The sequence below is a fragment of the Ursus americanus genome, chromosome X (genome assembly GCF_024610735.1).
Source record: "Ursus americanus isolate L20-20 chromosome X, mUrsAme1.1.p, whole genome shotgun sequence".
NCBI lineage: Eukaryota > Metazoa > Chordata > Mammalia > Carnivora > Ursidae > Ursus > Ursus americanus.
Genome location: NC_142164.1, coordinates 97,902,716 through 97,921,765, shown reverse-complemented (window position 1 = coordinate 97,921,765; position 19,050 = coordinate 97,902,716). Strand labels below are relative to the sequence as shown.

The window sequence follows — 19,050 nt, the reverse complement described above, 5'->3', positions numbered from 1 at the left end:
GGCCATGATCAGACGAGGATCACCCTCACTTCCAACTTGGAATTCTCAGGAAAGGAAGACCTACATGTAAGATGAGCACAGAGTGAAGTTACAGGATTGGTTATTTGTCAAGGTGAGGACCCAAATGTGGACTAAGAGCAGCACCCACAGCATAAAAGGAGGCCCCACAACATCCGCTCTGCTGTCATCCCTGGGAAGCCCAGGGCAGAGATATCAGGCTGATTTCAGCCTGGAAAGTCTCAGGAAGGTGAGGGCTTCTGTTTAATGGAAGCTGCCTCAGTTTTCCATAAGGAGGGACCTGGGCCCTAACAAGAATTCATGAAGACCATGAGTGTTATAAGTGGACCCCCCCCCCCCCAAACAGAGCGGGCTAAATAGAATCCTGTACCATTCTGAGCCCTGAGGGACCCAGAAGAGCTCTGAGGAGTCCCCTCATTCTGTCTGGTGAGTCTCAGGGAAGGAATGGCCGTAGCTAACAGGATGGGTCCCAGCTCTGCAGAGGGAGAAGTTTTGGCCATAGCTAGAATCAAGGTGTGGACCCTCAATGCAAGTGAATCTCTCCTGAAAGGGGGAGGCTCACAGAGTCCCCTCCCCTTATCAGGCTTGTGGCCCAGGAAGGAGTAGACCCCAGCGGGATGGCCAGAAATTCCCCTGGGGGCTGGCAGGCCTGGGCCGGCAGATGGAGGAGCTGCAAGCGCTGGGGTCCCACAGAGCCCCGCCCCTGCTTTCAGCCCTTGGAAACCCCGGTGTCCCCGCCCCCGGATGCGGCTCACCCGACTTCCGTTCTGGGCGGGACCTCGACCACTGGGCGCGGCGGTTTGTCGGGAGGAGGCTGGTTTCCCGGGACTGGCCTAAAGTCAAGGTGAGGACCCTGAGTGGGAACTGAAGAGACTATCCCCCCCCCTCAAAACGAAGTTGGCCCGAACCTGCCCCTTCCGTCCGGCTCTGGGAGTTCCCAGCAGCCTGGCGTGCCGAGCAATCCCATCGTGCTCGTTGCCACCTGGGCTGCCTCAGGGAGGCGAGGGCCTTGTCTAAAGGGCGCCGCTCCACTTCCGCTGGCGGCCCTCGAATGCCCTGGAGTAATTCGGGCTGAGATAACCCCTCGTTTTTGCCTAGGGGGTGATTCAAGTGGAGAGAGGCCTTTATCTAAAGGAGGCAGCCCCATGCGCGGAGGAGGAGTTTTGGCCTTAAAGCAGTGTAGGTAGGACCGTCAGTGCTCATAAGGGCCCCTCTCCTCAAAATAGGGAGCTGCACAGAACGGCACCCGGCTCTCTTATCTGGGAGTCCCCAGGTGAGGTACCCAGATGTGCAGCACAGTGACTTCTCTTCTAGCTACTCAGGGAGGTGAGGCCTTTGCTTTAAGGCTTGTAGACTCAGGTAGATGGAGGAATCCCAAATCCTACCTGGAGTCAAGGTCAAAGTCCTGAATGAGGTCTCAGGGAGCCACTGCTTCCAGAACAGTGGGGTTGAAGGGTCTGGCCCCTGCTGTTAGCAGGCATAGGCCCCAGTCAGCTCAGTCTGGCTGTCAACTCGGGTCCCAGAAATATGAGGATCTTTGTCTAAGGGTCATGGCCTCAGATCAGCAGAGGGCAGAGCCCAAGGAAGAATTTGGAGTCAAGCTGAAGATCCTGTGTAAGGAAATGGAGACCACTCTATACCCAATTGAATAAGTAGCCGAGGGCACCTGGGTGGCTCAGTCTGTTAAGCGTCTGCTTTCCACTCAGGATATGATCTCAGGGTCCTGGGATCAAGTTCCTAATCAGGCTCCCTGCTCAGCAGGTAGTCCGCTTCTCCCTGTCTTTCTGCCTCCCCCCCCCCAACTCGTGTTCTCACTCTCTCTCTCTCTCTCTCAAATAAATAAATAAATAATCTTTAAAGAGAAGAAAAGAAAGAGTGGCCCATGATGCCACCCCTGCTGTTAGTCCTGGGAGTGCTAGGATCTCTGACTTCCTCCATTAAGTTCTCAGGAGCCTGGCTGACCAAGAGCAAGAGCGCTGTTGGGTCCTAGAGCGGTGCCCTCATGGAAACCTGCAAAGGTGGCTTCTTAAAAGCCAAGGTGGTTTCTCCCTGCTGAGGTGCTCAAACATTCATCTTCCCTTCTCCAGGTGCCAGCATCTCCCGCCTTCCTGCCCACTCTTGTGCCTGATGTCCCTGACCCAGTCATGCCTCGGGGCCAGAAGAGTAAGCTCCGTGCCCGTGAGAAACGCCACCAGGCTCGAGGTGAGCCCCAGGGCCTTGTGGGTACTCAGTCCACTGCAGCAAAGGTCGAAGGGTCCCCCGACTCTCCTGTTTCTGGGGATACTCCCCTGAGTTCCCCTGCTGCTGGCACTTCCCAGGAGCCTCAGGGATCCCCAGCCACTAGCTCTCCTGCTGCAGGTGTTTCACGCCGGAGATCTAATGTAGGTGCCAAGGGCCAAGTTGAGAAAAGTAAAAATTCCTCTCGGGCCTCAACTTCCCCTGAGAGTGCTCGCAAAGATCTTCTAACCAGGAAGGTGGGGATGTTGATGCAGTTCCTGCTAGAAAAGCATACCATGAGGGCACCCATTATGAGGGCAGACATGCTGAAGATCGTCAACAAAAGGTACAGGGAGCACTTCCCTGAGATCCTCAGGAGAGCCTCCGAGTGCATGGAGCTGGTCTTTGGCCTAGAATTGAAGGAAGTCAAGCCAGGCGGTCACTCCTATATCCTCATCAGCAGCCTGGACCGCACCAGTGATGGCAGCGTGAGCAGTGGCAGGGGCTTCCCTAAGAATGGGCTTCTCATGCCTCTCCTGAGTGTGATCTTCTTGAGCGGCAACCGAGCCTCTGAGGAGGATATTTGGGAATTCCTGAATATCTTGGGCATCTCTGATGGAAGGAGGCATTTAGTCTTCGGGGATGCCAGGAAGCTCATCACCCAAGATTTGGTTCAGGAAAAGTACCTGGAGTACCGCCAGGTGGCCAACAGTGATCCTCCACGCTACGAGTTCCTGTGGGGCCCGAGAGCCCATGCTGAGACCAGCAAGATGAGAGTCCTGGAGTTTTTGGCCAAGGTTCATGATACCGTCCCCAGTGCCTTCCCATTCCATTATGAAGAGGCTCTGCGAGATGAGGAAGAGCGAGCCCGAGCCCGAGCTGCAGCTGGGGCTGCCTCTACTTCCAAGGCCGGTGCGCGTTCCCGGGCCAAGTCCAGCCGCTCCTCTCTTCCCTAGAGAGGGCAGAGGCAGATTCTTTGCTTTGTAGTTGATGAGGGCTGCCAACTTTTAAGTAGAGGCTAAGGTGGGGTTGGAGAGGCCATAACATATCTTCTTTGTTTTCCTGTTTTACACTGGTAGCTTACAAATGTAGTTCCTTTCAGTAGAATGTTTATTTAGATTCAGGATCCATGTTTATAAATGACACGGATCACACATTGTCGTTTATCAGATTTAAGAGTAAGAGTTTTGTTGTTGTGTAATAAAGCTTGATAATCCTTATATCTTCTTTGAGTTCCAGAACAAGATAATATGGCTTTGGAATGGGGGTTTTCTTAAGAGTAAGAGTTTTGGTGTTGTGTAATAAAACTTGAAAATCCTTGCATCTTCTTTGGGTTCCAGAACGAGATAATATGGCTTAGAATGGGGATTTTTCTTGGAAATATGAAAGAACTAGCAAAAATATAGCTGTGGTTTAAAAATAGAAACAAAGTAAAATGTAGGTAAATCTTGGTTTGTTCTCTTCATTTTTGTCTTTCTCTTTGTAAAATTCAAGGATATATACCTGGATGTCCTTAACTTATTCAAGAATGCAGATAAAATTAAATAGTAATAAATTACATTCCTTGCTCTGTGCCCCATTTATTCTTATCATTAATTGAGCATCTGGTCTTTGGAAGGTTGTATGTTAGTGGTGATGATGCTAAGGATAAGGAAGACCCTGCTTGTAGATTTTTAGAGTTTAAGAGCAGTTATTACATAAGGACGATGGTGTGATGAACTCTAACATGTAAGACAATTTTGAAAAAAAGCAATGAGAAAAGGGGGCATGTGAGAGCAGTGACGTATAAATTCTCTGAAGCAGGACATTTAGGGGTCTTCTCTGTGGCATAGTTGCCATTCAAGAAGACAGCACTGCAGTCTCTGACATCTCCTGGACCAAAAAAAAAAAAAAAAAAAATTCCCAGAAATGAGGGTAGTTTCTTCTGGTGTGAAAAAAAGCATAATAATAACTACCATTTATTAAAAACCCACTATTTGCCGGTCACTGTGCCAGGTGCTTTGTATACATTACATATGTTCCAACAGTCCTACAGGACAGGACTTCTCCAACCCACTTGGCAGATGAAGAACTTGAAATATTCTCAAGTTCGCATAGCTGGTAAAGTGACAGAACCAGGGGTAGAGTCTGGTCTGATTCCTCTGGAGCCCACGCTGTTCCACTCCTCCTGGCCTGAGGCCAACCTCGAGTCTCTTAATTACTTTCTCTTTTCACTATTCCATGATGGCTCTCAGGCAATGAAAGAAGGACCCTGTGGCCAACGTACTAAAAGCAGGTCTGAAGAAGGAAGGTGCAAATGAAAAGCACAATTTGGGGATTGTTCATGGGGTTCATTTTCCTAGGGTCCTCCTGCCCCTCGCCCCAGGGTCCCTTGAGAGCTGGCTCTGCTCTGGTCTCAGCACTTGTGTCCAGTCTCCAGTCCCAGCACTTCCCTGCATGACAGCTCCCTCCCCTGGGACTTCCCCACTGGGCATTTTTGTCCAAACTGGGACCTGACCTGCTGGCCAGCTCTCCTCTGTGTGCTCCTCTGGAGGCTGCACCTGCTCCTGGTGGAACAGACAGCCCATATCCCCTACTCTCTCCTGACTTAGAGCTTTGCAGCTCCCATCCCTCCCCCTGACCCCCCCCCCCCACCGCAACTGATTCTGACAGTGAGGGTTTGTTTGTTTGTTTGTTTAAAGATTATTTATTTATTTATTTGACAGAGAGAGAGACAGCCAGCGAGAGAGGGAACACAAGCAGGGGGGGTGGGAGAGGAAGAAGCAGGCTCCCAGCAGAAGAGCCCAACGTGGGCTCGATCCCAGAACTCCGGGATCATGCCCTGAGCTGAAGGCAGACACTCAACGACTGAGCCACCCAGGCACCCCTCTGACAGCGAGGTTTAGACACCTCATCTCCCCCGGGTGCTTCCACCTCACTCTCAAAGTTTGTGTGTGTGTGTGTGTGTGTGTGTGTGTGCGCGCGCGCGCGCGCGTGCGCATGTATTTTGCCAAATCAGCTAGTAGGTAAACTGATTTGGCATGGAATCTACAGGGCCTTTGTTTATAACTCTGAGGCTGGAGAGGCCTTTCTTTGGAAACGACCTGATATTTGCAGTAGGATTTTAATGGAGTATCCTACTTGAATGTGGCCACTGAATCCACACACTGATGAGTGAACTTAACTAAGTGGTCAAGGACCAAAGTCTCCCTCCTAAGTGGTAAATGAGGAAGGACCGAGGAAATCACTGTGCAACCAAATGTCTACTGAGGCTGAATTTCTAAAAGCCCATCTTGGAGTCCTTAGACATGCAGACTTTCAATAAAAAGGAAAAAGAATTCCCCATTCTTCCAGTGAATCTTGTCTGTATCTGCCCCAGGGAAATGCTGTTTTTACAGTGTGCTTAATGGCACCTGTTCAGGTATTCAGGCGAGCTCAGTCAGGTGGTGGGTAGCCATAATTTTGACTGTGCGCCAAAAGGTAGGAGAAAATTCTCAGCCTACTGAGATTATACAGGTTATTGCAAATGACCATGCAGAAAGGTGCTGTTGAGGGACAAGGGGTGAGCTTTCTCTGCTAAGATTTGCAGGGTCCTTTTGAAAATTAGATATAGTCTTATATTCGAAAACTCTGTTTCATTGTATGCAGTAGAAAAATAATTGATGAATTTCAGGGTAAATTTAGCCTTCTCAGAAACTCCTCCAAGAAGGAAACAGGTTGTTGTTAGAACTAATTACTACAGTTGCTCTTGACTGAGCACCTACAACGTAGGAGTGATTCCATCCCCAGTCCACTTAAAGTTGGGAAGGGTCGTATGACTAACCCCTACCACTGATATATGAGTAGAAGCATGTTTTTCACCTCCAGGCCAAGGCACGTGACAGCCAGTATGCCACTTCCATGCTCTCTCTTCCATTCAGCGGCAAACATGGGAAGCCTATGTTGAGATGTGGAACCACATGATGGAGACAGCCTGGATCTCTGGGTCACCTGACAGCGTGAGTCTGCCAACCCCCATCAGGTTTTATGTACGTAAGAAAGTTCTTGTGTTAAGCCATTCAGATTTCAGGTTTTCTCTGTTGCACCAGGTGGTAGTAACTTTGAGTAATACACAACTGCTTTTTCTGTTGTTAGGCTCTTTTAAACATTTGTCATTAGACAAAGCTAATAGTAGTGTGTATAGTCTTATTATACAAAGTTCTAACACCGGTCAATTACAGTCTCCCCCCCCCATTATAGCATTCTTCCAAATTTCAACCCCGTTTTCTTTTTTTAATTTATAATAATTTTTTATTATATTATGTTAGTCACCATACAGTACATCCCTAGTTTTTGATGTAAAGTTCCATAATTCATTACTTGCGTATAATACCCAGTGCACCATGCAGTATGTGCCCTCCTTAATACCCATCACCGGCCTATCCCAATCCTCTACCCCCCTCCCCTCTGAAGCCCTCAGTTTGTTTCCCAGAGTCCATAGTCTCTCGTGGTTTGTTCCCTCTTCTGTTTATCCCCCCTTTCTTCTTCCCTTTCTTCTACTGATCTTCCTACTTCTTATGTTCCATAAGTGAGTGAAACCATATGATAATTGTCTTTCTCTGCTTGACTTATTTTGCTTAGCATTATCTCCTCCAGTCCCGTCCATGTTGTAGCAAATGTTGAGAAATTGTTCTTTTTGATGGCTGAGTAATATTCCATTGTATATATGGACCACAGCTTCTTAATCCAGTCATCTGTTGAAGGGCATCTCGGCTCCTTCCACAATTTAGCTATTGTGGACAATGCTGCTATGAACATTGGGGTGCATAGGGCCCTTCTCTTCACTACGTCTGTATCTTTGGGGTAAGTACCCAGTAGTGCAATGGCTGGATCATAGGGTAGCTCAATTGTTAACTTTTTAAGGGACCTCCACACTGTTTTCCAAAGTGGCTATACCAACTTGCATTCCCACCAACAATGTAGGAGGGATCCCCTTTCTCCACATCCTCTCCAACATTTGTTGTTTCCTGCCTTGTCAATGTTCAAAATCATCAGCCATCAGGGAAATTCAAATCAACCCATTTTCAAAAGTAACCACAATGAACTGGTGTGTGTCATTTTAAAGCTGATTTGAGGCTTTTTCATACACAGATGTACTGTAAAAATATAGAGTTTTTTTGCATACATAGGCAACAATGTGTATATTGTTCTGTAAATGATCTTACAACTTAATGAAGTAAATACAGGATCTTTCCATGACAGCTCATATAAGGCCTGCCTCACTTTCTAAAACTGCTCTATCACCATTAGAAAAACTCCCAGCCTCCCTCTCTCCGGTCCTGGCAACCGACAGCAGGAAGCAGAACCATGTTAGGCAGCCTGTAGATCCGTGGGGACAAGTGGCTGCTCTGTTAAGATGCTGAGTTCTGTGGCTGTTCATTAGGCACAAGAAGTTTACTAATAGGTATGTGAAGGATTAGCAGTGGTTACAAATCATTCATATTTGAATTTTTAATCTTTTTTTCTACAGGTATCACATATTGTCCTTAAAAATATTTTAAAGGTTTAGAAAAACTTTAAAAGGCATGAGAAATTCCAATTATAGATGTTAGGGAAACATTTAAAATGGGAAAAATAATTTATAAAACAAGAGTTAAATGACATAATAATTCCACCTATAAAATACCAAAAAAAAATTGCATTACTCATAGACTGTTCTCTCTCAAGATGGCAGATTAACAAAGAGAAAATTTATATCAAAGTCCTGCTAGTTCATGGCTTTCTACATAGTTCATGGAGCATATTTATCTCACACCATCTAGAAAAGCATTATGCAGTACACAGGAGCATGGGGTTCTAGAGCTAGACAGTTGGTGTTCGAATCCCAGCTGTACCATTTACTAGCTGTGTGATCTTGAATAAATTACTTGACCACTCTGAGCATCTTTTCTCATCTGTAAAATTGGGATGATAATAGCACCTCACTATTTCAAGGATTATTTTGAGGATTAAATATAAGGCATTCAGAACAGAGCCCACAAATTCACGAGCATTATGTATATATTAACTATTATTTTATTATCAAAACATTTTGCTGAGTTTTCATTTTTTATGTTGAGTTAATTAACCTTTAATACAGTGAGAATATGAACCCTATAGATAACCTTAACACTTAAAAACCAAAATGTAGAAATATAATCTCTGAGAATTATCTCACATCTGGAGTCCCTAAAACACTATAAGAGTATTCTCATTAATGTCATTAAAAATAGTTACATACTGTTTAAGTACTGGCTGTGGTTATCAGGTACTTCATTCCCCATTTGTGTAGGATAACTGAGGTGCAGGGTGCCTGGGTGGCTCAGTCAGTTAAGCATCTGCCTTCGGCTCGGGTCATGATCCCAGGGTCCTGCAATTGAGCCCCGCATCAGGCTCCCTGCTCAGCAGGAAGTCTGCTTCTCCCTTTCCCTCTGCCCCTCCCTATCCCCCCCCCATTCTCTCTCTCTCTCTCTCTCTCAAATAAATAAAACCTTTTTTTTTAAAAAAAAGGGTAAATGAGGTGCTTCAATAGAGAGACATTTTATTTTCTGTCATTAGTAAATAGCTAAGAAGAACTGAGGAACTTGGCTTTTACCACATCTTGGACTAAGTAAGACTTAAGAAGAGTTTAGTATCCAAGGATACCTCTGAATTTGTTTTTTATAAATCTGAGAAAGTTCTGGTTATCTCTTTTGAGAGTAATATGGAAGAAGGACTGAAGCACATTGGAAATGCTACATATTCAGAGCCTTGTTTTCATGCATATTTTGTATTTTAAGTGATTTTTAAACTGAATTTTTCCAAGCTGGAACATTTTATAATTATTACCCTCATAAGATGTTTCATTTTTATTTATACAAATATTTGGAATCTATGACTAAATGTGTGCATTTGGGTCAGTTGGACTACCACTATTATGCATCCATGCACTTTTGGAATTTGGCATTCTCCTTTTTCAAATAAAATGCACATATATCTGGCACAGCTTCCTACTTGACTCTACTATTGTGCCTTATGTAAAATTACATTTAGTTTGCTTCTCCTTGGTTAGAATCAATAATGTCAGTCGTGGGGCGCCTGGGTGGCACAGTGGTTAAGCGTCTGCCTTCCGCTCAGGGCGTGATCCCGGCGTTATGGGATCGAGCCCCATATCAGGCTCTTCTGCTATGAGCCTGCTTCTTCCTCTCCCACTCCCCCTGCTTGTGTTCCCTCTCTCGCTGGCTGTCTCTATCTCTGTCAAATAAATAAATAAAATCTTTAAAAAAAATAATGTCAGTCGTATTTATGTCCTGAAATAATATGTATTTCTTGTCTAGCCACATTGTAGGTTAAATAGACTGTAGGATCCAGCCTGGAAAACTAATCATCCTTTGTTATTTCTTTCCAGTCAGGAAAGGGCAGCCAGAATTCTAAACGATCAACTTTAGAACTAAATATATAGGATAAAAGTTGTTTAGAAATTGAGATCTCTTGCATTAAGGGAAAAATATTAATAGTCCTCTTCTTGCAAGACAAATGGAGAACTCAGGCAAAGACAATCAGTATTTGTATCATCTCAAGATTTCGAGTCAAACTATGAGTATAATATACTGTAATGTGTATATGTGTTGTGATGTCAATTTCCAGTTCAAGTTAACTCTACTGGCTTTATTAATCTGACAAACACATTTGTTAGCTAAACCCCAAAGACATTGCAGGATCTTGTCAGACTGTTGTAACTGAAACCCCCTAAAGTGTTTGGACTTATTGGCTTAATTCCACATCTGGAAATCTACAGCAAGTTCTCTTTTCTGGAACTTTGGAACAGTGTAGATGATACTGTTGTGACTGTTCTCTGCTTAATGTGCTACTGCTTTGGCTTTTGTATTAGTCATGATTGGCTAGGGTCAAATTAATCCTGAAATCTCAGTGTGATACAGTCGAGGTATATTTCTTGAGGATGCTACATGTTCAGTGGATATGGGTGAGGGAAGCCTATTAGGGCTTGTTCTGGGACTTGCCTACTCACTGAGGCAGGGGAGAGTGGCCAGAAAGTCTCTAAGGGGCTTTTCTCTGATTCAGGGAAGCCTATTACTTCCTTTCCTATTCCATTGGCTAAAACTAGTCACATGTCCTTGATTAGCTTAAGGGAGTCTGAAAAATGGAGCTTTCCATGTGCCTAAGTAGAAATATGGAATTGGATTTGGTGAGCATAGCACTCTCTCTCCTAGAGCTTTCAAGACACTACCCTGTCCTGTTCTTCTTCTACCTCTCAGACTTTTTTTCCTCCATCTCCTCAATGAACTTCTTCTTTACATCACCCCTTATACATTGGTGTTCCTCAAGTTACCATTTCCAGTCCACAATTCTTTCTCTCCACAACTACCCCAGGTAATTTCATTTACTCTAGCAATTCTAACTACCAGCTATGTGATGCTAACTTCCGTATCTATTATCCCACATTCTGACCTACCCACAAAGCCTTAACCACAGATCTAACTATGATTGGTTCATAGCTATCTCAAATTCAGTGTGGCAAAATATAAACTCATTATTTTCTCCCCAAACTCCTCCTCCTGTATTCTTTGTCCCAGGCAGTGGCAGCACCAGATTACCAAGTCTAGATTCCTCCCTATCATTCCTATCCCTTAATTTTATGTGCCAACTTGGCTAGACTATGGTGTCCAGTTGTTTGGTCAAACATCAATCTAGATGTCACTGTGAAGGTATTTTTTAGATATGACTAATATTTAAATCCACAAGCTTTGAGTGAAGCAGATTACCATCTATAGTGTGGGTGGGCCTCATCCAATCACTTGAGGGCCCCAAGTGCAAAGACTGTGTCTTCCCAAATGAATCCAGCTTCGAGAGTACAACACAGAAACCCTTTCTGAGTTTCCAGTCTGCCTGCCCTGCTCTGCAGATTTCAGACTCAAGACTGTAACATCTGAGTTTCTAGCCTACTAGTTTGCCCTATGGATTTCTGACTGGCCAGGAACAGAAATACATACATTCTACTGGCTTGCCCTACTATATGTATATCCCTCCTGTTAGTTCTGTTTCTTCAAGAACCCTGAGTAATACACCACCATACACACTACAGGCACTTCAAGCCCAATATGTCAAAAAGATCGTATGGGCTCTTCCTGAAACCAGGGGCCTTCAGGTCTCATTTCAGTAGACGTTCCTAGTATTTACCCCATTGCTAATGTCAGAAACCTAAGCATTGTTTCTCTTCCTCATCACCCTCCCAAACTATAACCAAGAATCAAGCCCCATTGATTCTACCATTAAATATTAGCTACAACCTTCCAAATTCTCTTCAGTTTCATTCAACTTCCTCACCCTCATCCACCTTTGATTTCTTCATTTGTCTTCTAACTACTAATCTCCCTGCATCTGCTTTCATGCATCCTTTCCAGTTCTTTTTTCCTTAAGCTTTACAACCTGCATTACAGCACCACTTTTATGATGCAATTTTGAGCTTCATTTGCATGAATTTTCATGGTGGTTTGGATGGTCCTTGAGATATTTTCCGATTATCCCATTCTTATTTTGTGCCCTAGTGCTCTGTATTGTTGAGGATACTATAGGAATCTTCAGAATTCCAGAAATCTACTTAGAGAATCCTGAAATCCAGGAGTAGATTGAAGGTCTGAAGGATTTGGTTAGAAAAGGAAAGAAAGCATCAGCGTCGTTTCTCGATCTTACACAGCCAGGTGGCAGTGTTGCTTCTTGGAAGATAGTCATCGGCGGTTTGTAGGTTTGGAACTGGGTTTGGGGCTTGACCCTGGGCATTTATTTTATTCTGGTGGAGCTAATCTACCTCCAACTTATTTCTCCTCAGTCATGTCACTGGAGCAGCAACACAAGCTTGATTTCTTACTTTTTTCAAGTACTTCTTTTTTTTTTTTTTTTTAACACAACTCTGATTCCCTGGATGGAAAATGTTTGCCTGAGAGAAAGATGAGATGGGGAAGAATTCAAATCCAATTCCTGGTTGTCCTTCCTAGAAAAAAGACTCATTTGCAGGGAAGCAATGCCACAGACTTACGAAAACTGATTTGAAACTTACAGCAAAAAACCATACAGCCCTTCAGTCCGGTCCATGTGGCTGTAGGGTAATTAGTGAAATCCAGATTAATCAGAAACTTGCTAGGCAGCAGGGTGATTTGACTAACAGCCTGGAAAGGTAGAAAATAACTGGGTAATGAAGTGGATCTGACTATAATGTGCAAGATTGCTCCTGGGATTGTACAGAAATCCATTATTCAGACAGATGCTGTATCTTGTGGACAAGAGATCTTCAAAACTGGAAATACTGTATCTTTCCCATCTGACTCTGCTTCATGCCCCCCTGGACCAAGCATTGAAGGGCAACTTTAGAGAGGGAAATATTTTAATAAATTCTTTTCAGGTTTAATCTGATATGTCATCCAAGGTGGAGGATGTGTTCTGTGTTACTCTACGGCTTTGTCACACATCATCGTATCTGACTCTCATAAAAAAGAAACCCTGTCTCAAGGAGGAATAACAGTTACCACTCTCATTTTTTCATTGGCAATGAACTTGAGGTTGCAAGATGTGAAATGCTAGATTTGAATGTGGTTACCAAAAGCACATAAACACAAGTTTTCTTTCATTAGTGATGCCTCTGGGAGTTGCCAGGCACCCGTAGACAGGCTGCAGCTGAAAAATCCTCTGTGACTTTTCTCAGACAGAGTGGAAAACTAGATGCACACATTATTGGACAAATCATCAGCTTCACAGGTGACATGAGCACATTTCTGTCCAGGTGAAGTTCTCGAGATAAATAAGTGCAAACAGCATCCACTGCTTATTAAAACTGAGAAGCTTCACCTAACAAGAAAAGTTAGCCCTAGGCATGAGAAAAATAGGTGTCTGCCTGTGTGGCAAGATTCAGGAAGCATCTGAATGGCTTCTTGCCCTACCCTGATACAATTAAAATAGATCTCTAGCCCCACTCTTGCCATTCTCCCAGGTGGGAGAGCAGACATGGTGCCAGAGGTAGATGGCACTGCCCTTAGAGCACAGTATGCCAGACCACATGACCGTGTGGGACGTTTGGCAAAAGGAGAGGCAAAGGGACAGAAAGCAAATTTCTAGGGTTTGAGACTGAAACCTATACAGAGTCTAGTTCAATTTCCCTGTGAGGAATTAGCAAGTAGAAAACAATCAACAACAACAGCAATAATAAAACTGGTTCCTTAGGAATTGCAAGGCTCTATGGTGGATAATAGGAAGGACAGAAATAAAGAAAACATTGCCCTAACCTCAGAGAGTTTCCAGTTTACCTTGAGAAATAACATGTGTGCATATAAAACCACACCCAACTGTCCAAGGCAGTACACCACACTTGTGAAATGACTGATCTCAGAGTGAAGGGCTTGAGTCTGGTGACAAAAGAGAAGGTTTTCTTCTTTTGTTTCCTTTATGTTTATCTTGTAAGATTTGGGGGCATGGGGGAATTTTTCTGTGGTTAGAACTTAATATTTCAGAAGGGGATAGATGAAAGGTAACAGGTGTTATTTATTTCTTAAAACCAAAACAAAGATAAAAAATAGTCTGACTCCCCTCTCATTTCTCCATTCTTAGCTATAAACCACATCATTCAATCAGCAAGAATTAATTGAATGCCAGTCATGGGTGAGATGCCCTGTATTTGTGTAGCATTTAAGAAATGACAAAAATAGAGGTGCTTAGGTGGCTCAGTTGGTTGGGCGTCTGACTCTTGGTTTCAGCTCAGGTCATGATCTCAGGGTCTTGAGGTGGAGTCCCACGTCAGGCTCCGCACTCGGCAAGGAGTCTACTTATCCCTCTCCCTCACTCCTTCTCTGCCCCTCCCCCCTCTAAAAATATATATTTTTAATCTTTAAAAAAAGAAATGACAAAAACACATGCATGTTTATATTTTCCATGCATCCTCATAATTTCTCTGCACAGATAAGTGGGGCAGAGATCACTCTGGCACTTTATGGTTGAGAGCCCTGAACATACTGTCAAAGTCAAAGACCCGCTCAGCCACAATGATGTTCAGTGGATGGTTCTGCCATCAAAGGCCCTTGCCCCAGTAGGGGTGGAAACATAAGTCATACACATGGCAAAAACATAAGTCATACACATGGCTATAGGGAGGGAGTAAAATTAAGTCACTTAGGTATGAATCAGAAGATTCTAATTTGTGCCCTGATGCTGATTACAAGTGAATCTAGAAAAGTTACTTGACTTCTTGGGACCCTATTTTTTCATTCGTAACACTAGGCAACAGCTTGCTTCAAAGTGTTGCTCAGAGGTTCACATCAAATGTATACAGATAGGCTTTAGAAAGAATAAAGTTCTATATAAATACATGACATTAAAAGGGAAGAAAGAATGAAAAAGTATGAAAAGAAACGTTAGATGAAATGATAATAGCGACAATAAATATGCATTAATTGCTTACTATTTCCAAGAGCTGTGATCAGTAATATGTATATATCACTTTCTATATTTTATGCTTTTCTATGTAAATATATAAATGCATATACTTTTACATAACATTATGATATATAATATAGAAATATATACAATTATAGTTAATCTCCATAAGAACTTTTCAAGTAGTAGTATTCCATTTTACAGTTGGAGAAAACTGGAGAAAAGTGAGGTTTAAAGAGGTTTAATCAGGCTTAATGCATGGCTTGGTTGGTTTGGCATCCAACTCTTGATTTCAGCTTGGGTCATGATCTCAGGGTTGTGAGTTCAAGCCCCATGTTGGGCTCCATGATGGGCATGGAGCCTGCTTAAGATTCTCTCTCTCCCTCTGCCACTCCCCGCTTCCTCTCTAAAAAAATAAATAAAATAAAAATAAAGAGGTTTAATCAGTTGTCCAAATTTACGTACTAGTAAATAGTAGGGCCTGTATTCAAACTAAGACATTTTAACTTGCAAGTTTCTATGCTTTCTTATGCTTCCCTTTAAAACATACTATAATTATTAGATCCTATTTAATTCTATTTTTAATTTTCTGAGGAACCCCTGTACTGTTTTCCACAGTGGCCACATCAGCTTGCATTCCCATCAACAGTGCACAAGACTACCTTTCTCTCCACATCTTCACCATCACTTGTTTCTTGTTTTGGTTTTAGCCATTCTGACAGATGTGAGGTGGTAACTCATTGTGGTTTTGATTTGTATTTCCCTGATGGTGAGTAATGTTGAGCATCTTTTCATGTGTCTGTTGGCCACCTGGATGTCTTCCTTGGAAAAATGTCTCTTCAGGTCCTGTGCCCATTTTTAATTGGATTATTTGTTTTTTTGGGTGTTAGCCTCTGTTAAGTTATTTATATATTTTGGATATTAACCCCCTATCTGATATATCATTTGCAGAGATCTTCTCCCATTCAGTAGCTTGTCTTTTTGTTTTGTTGATGGTTTCCTTTACCGTGCAAAAGCTTTTTAGTTTGGTGTAGTCTCAATAGTTTAATTTTGCTTTTGCTCCCCTTGCCTAAGAAGACATATCTAGAAAAATATTTCTACAGCTAATGTCAAAGAAATTACCACCTATTTTTTCTTCTAGGACTTTTATGGTTTCAGGTCTCACATTTAGGTCTATAATCCATTTTGAGTTTATTTTTGTGTGTGCTGTGAGAGAGTGGACCAATTTCATTCTTTTGCATGTAGCTCTCCAGTCTTCCCAACACCATTTATGGAAGAGACTGCCTTTTCCCCATTGTATATTCTTGTCTCATTTGTCATAGATGAACTAACTGTATTAGTATAGGTTTATTTCTAGGCTCTGTATTCTCTTTCATTGATGTATGCATCTGTTTTTGTGTCATTACCATATTGTTTTGATTACTATAGCTTTGTAGTTTATCTTGAAATCTGCAGTTGTGATACCTCCAACTTCATTTTGTTTTTCTTTCTCACAATTACTTTGGCTATTCAGTACACCTGAAACTAATGTAACACTGCATGTTAATTGTACTTCAACTGTGTGTGTGTGTGTGTGTGTGTGTGTGTGTGTGTAGTCATTATCATAGCAGTTTGGGGGAAACTAGAAGTCATGGGCAATCAGAAAGCCTACATTCCAATTCCAGCTCTATCAGGAAACCACTTATCTATTTCACTTACTTTGTTTAGTTCCTTAGATGCTCTGTTTCCAGATCAGTAAATTGAGAAGGTTGATCTAGATAATTTCCGGGATCTCGTCTAGCTCTTGAGTGACTGACTTGTCTCATTTTGCCTGGGATTGTCCCAGTTTCAGCACTGAAAGTTCCATGTCCCAGGAAATCCCTCAGTCCTGGGGTTTCTGTTAACATTCTATGATTCCATGTTAAGGGAAAGCTCTGTGGAAGAAGTGAAGGTTGAGCTGAACCCTGCAGTATTTAAATAGGCAGAGGGGCACCTGAGTGGCTCACTTGGTTGAACGTCCAACTCTTGGTTTCAGCTCAGGTCGTGATCTTGTGAGTCATGGGATCAGATTCTGTGTTGGGATCTGTGCTTGGAGGGGGTCTGCTTGAGGATTCTCTCCCTCTCTCTCTCTCTCTCTCTCTCTCCTTCTCTCCACTTGCTCTGTCTAAAATAGATGGATAAATCTTTTAAAAATAAATAGACATAAAATAAAGACTTCTCATCAAAATAGATGGAGGACCAACACATGCAGAGATAGTGATTAGCAAGCCACATAGACAAAAGATGTAAGAGATGACATGGGAAACAAAGACAGCTTAGGACCGCATTAGGGGAAATTAAACATCAGAATTTAGACTCCATGTAAACCTCAATGCAGAGTCTCTATAGATCTATGGATTCTTTGTAAAAATGATGATAATAGCAAATATTTGTTGACTACTTCCTGTGCACCAGGCCCTATGCTAAGCCCTTGACATGTATTATCACTTCTAATTCTCCCAATAGGCTTACCTGGCAGTACAATTAGTAACTCCATTTTAATGATTAAAGAAAAGTAAGGGTTACAGAGCTTCAGGGAACTGCTGAACGTGACACATCTAACAGGTAGCAGGGCTAGGATTTGGACCCTGTCCATTTCAGGCCAAGCACTTAACACTGACACTCTACCTTCATTTAATACATGTTCTTCCCTATTATGTGTGCCCAAATAATACCTCACTCTTCAACATATTTTATTATAAAAGGGGGACTTAATTCTTAGCAACTTTTATTATTCTTTGAGCCAACCACGATGCTATGGCTATTGATGGCAACATGAATTAGAGTTTTGAGTCAATATGGGAATCGGCAATCCCATGCAGGGGGATCTGCCCCTCTGGATGGGTCACCACCAGCCACTGCCCACCATTTGCAAATAATAGTGCCCACTTATGCTGTCTCCAATTCTTGCAGCTTCTCTATATAAAACCAAATAAGAGAAGATTAACTCGGGGGCACCTGGGTGGCTCAGTCGTTAAGCGTCTGCCTTCGGCTCAGGGCGTGATCCCAGCGTTATGGGATCGAGCCCCGCATCAGGCTCTTCCCCTGTGAGCCTGCTTCTTCCTCTCCCACTCCCCCTGCTTGTGTTCCCTCTCTCTCTGGCTGTCTCTCTGTCAAATAAATAAATAAAATCTTTTAAAAAAATTTTAAAAAAAGATTAACTCGGTTTAAACACTGTATAAACAAACTGAGGGCTTCAGAGGGGAGGGGGGTGGGGGAATGGGATAAGCTGGTGATGGGTAGTAAGGAGGGCACGTATTGCATGGTGCACTGGGTGTTATACGCAACTAATGAATCATGGAACTTTACATCAAAAACCAGGGATGTACTGTAGGGTGACTAACGTAATATAATAAAAAATATTATAAAAAAATTTAGGATATAATTTTATGTTTCTCTATCTTTGGCCCAAGAAATAAAGGATCAAGAAACCAATGTATCACCTTCTGGCTGTTGATGATAACCCACAGAATTGGGAAGGTAGCCAGGTTTAGGGAATGTAATAAAGTTATAAAATGAGATGGAGTCAAATTGAATGTAATTTAATTTAAATAATAATTTAAACCTTCGTCTTCCTGGGAAAGGAACCATGTATTCCATTACAGATACTTCTATTGCATCCATTTCAAAGAGGAAAAAGAATGTAGAAAAGAAGGAGGCCTTTAGGAGAATACATTTACTTTCACAATGGTAGGGTTAATGTATGAAGGGAGAAAAATTACAAATAAATGTGATAACCATAATGAGGCTTAAGAAATGATCATTTTTACAATGAACGAACTGATATTTTTCCCTATAACAACATTAGCTTAGTGAAGTTAGATATTTAAATGTTGGCTATACTTTACATTTAATAACCCTTTTAGAAAGTTAATATATGTTTATTCTTGATTTTTCTCTCTATTAAGCACTCAATTGTGGAGAGAAGATAGTGTAAAGTAATTGATGGTTGGAGGTCATTCTATTCTACATTTAAGTATATCTGATACTAAAGGAGGGAAAAATAACTACATACTGGAGCAATTTGCAAAAACTCTATGCCGTTATGACAAGCAGTATTATACAAACCACCCCGGAAATGAAATAATGTGCTTCAATAACTGAATACCATCCTACCAGTTGCATTAAGTTCACATAGAAATCTTGAAGTGATGAAATTAATTTTACCCACTTACTCTAAAGACAGTTATAATTAAAAGTATACTTTTTCTTTGGAGTTAAGCCCTGGCTTTTTATCCTATTTAGAAGTTTCAATGTCTCTTAAAAGTATTAACTTGAAAAAGCTAGCTTTTGTCTCAAAATATGTTAGGTAAAAACTACTAAAGCCAAGTGTCTCATCCCTGAACTTCAGGGTGTATATTCTTTGCAATTTGAGATTTATGG

General features: G+C 42.5%; 1 protein-coding gene across 2 annotated transcripts; it reads left to right on the top strand.

The window, feature by feature from the left end:
- The first annotated feature begins 2,162 nt into the window (after nucleotides 1-2,162).
- LOC123780095 (melanoma-associated antigen B1-like) lies at nucleotides 2,163-3,191 on the top strand. 2 transcript variants are annotated; one of them, XM_087859398.1, is made up of 2 exons: nucleotides 2,163-2,237; nucleotides 2,424-3,191. In XM_087859398.1, exons 1-2 carry the CDS (start codon nucleotides 2,163-2,165, stop codon nucleotides 3,189-3,191), a joined length of 843 nt encoding a protein of 280 aa, XP_087715524.1. The 2 variants fall into 2 exon arrangements, with proteins under 2 accessions (XP_087715524.1, XP_045634848.2); XM_045778892.2 differs by having other exon boundaries at nucleotides 2,163-3,191.
- Nucleotides 3,192-19,050: the final 15,859 nt, after the last annotated feature.

What these genes read in the sequence shown, in the direction of transcription:
- LOC123780095 (XM_045778892.2), top strand. Translation starts at nt 2,163, where the DNA reads ATGCCTCGGGGCCAGAAGAGTAAGCTCCGTGCCCGTGAGAAACGCCAC.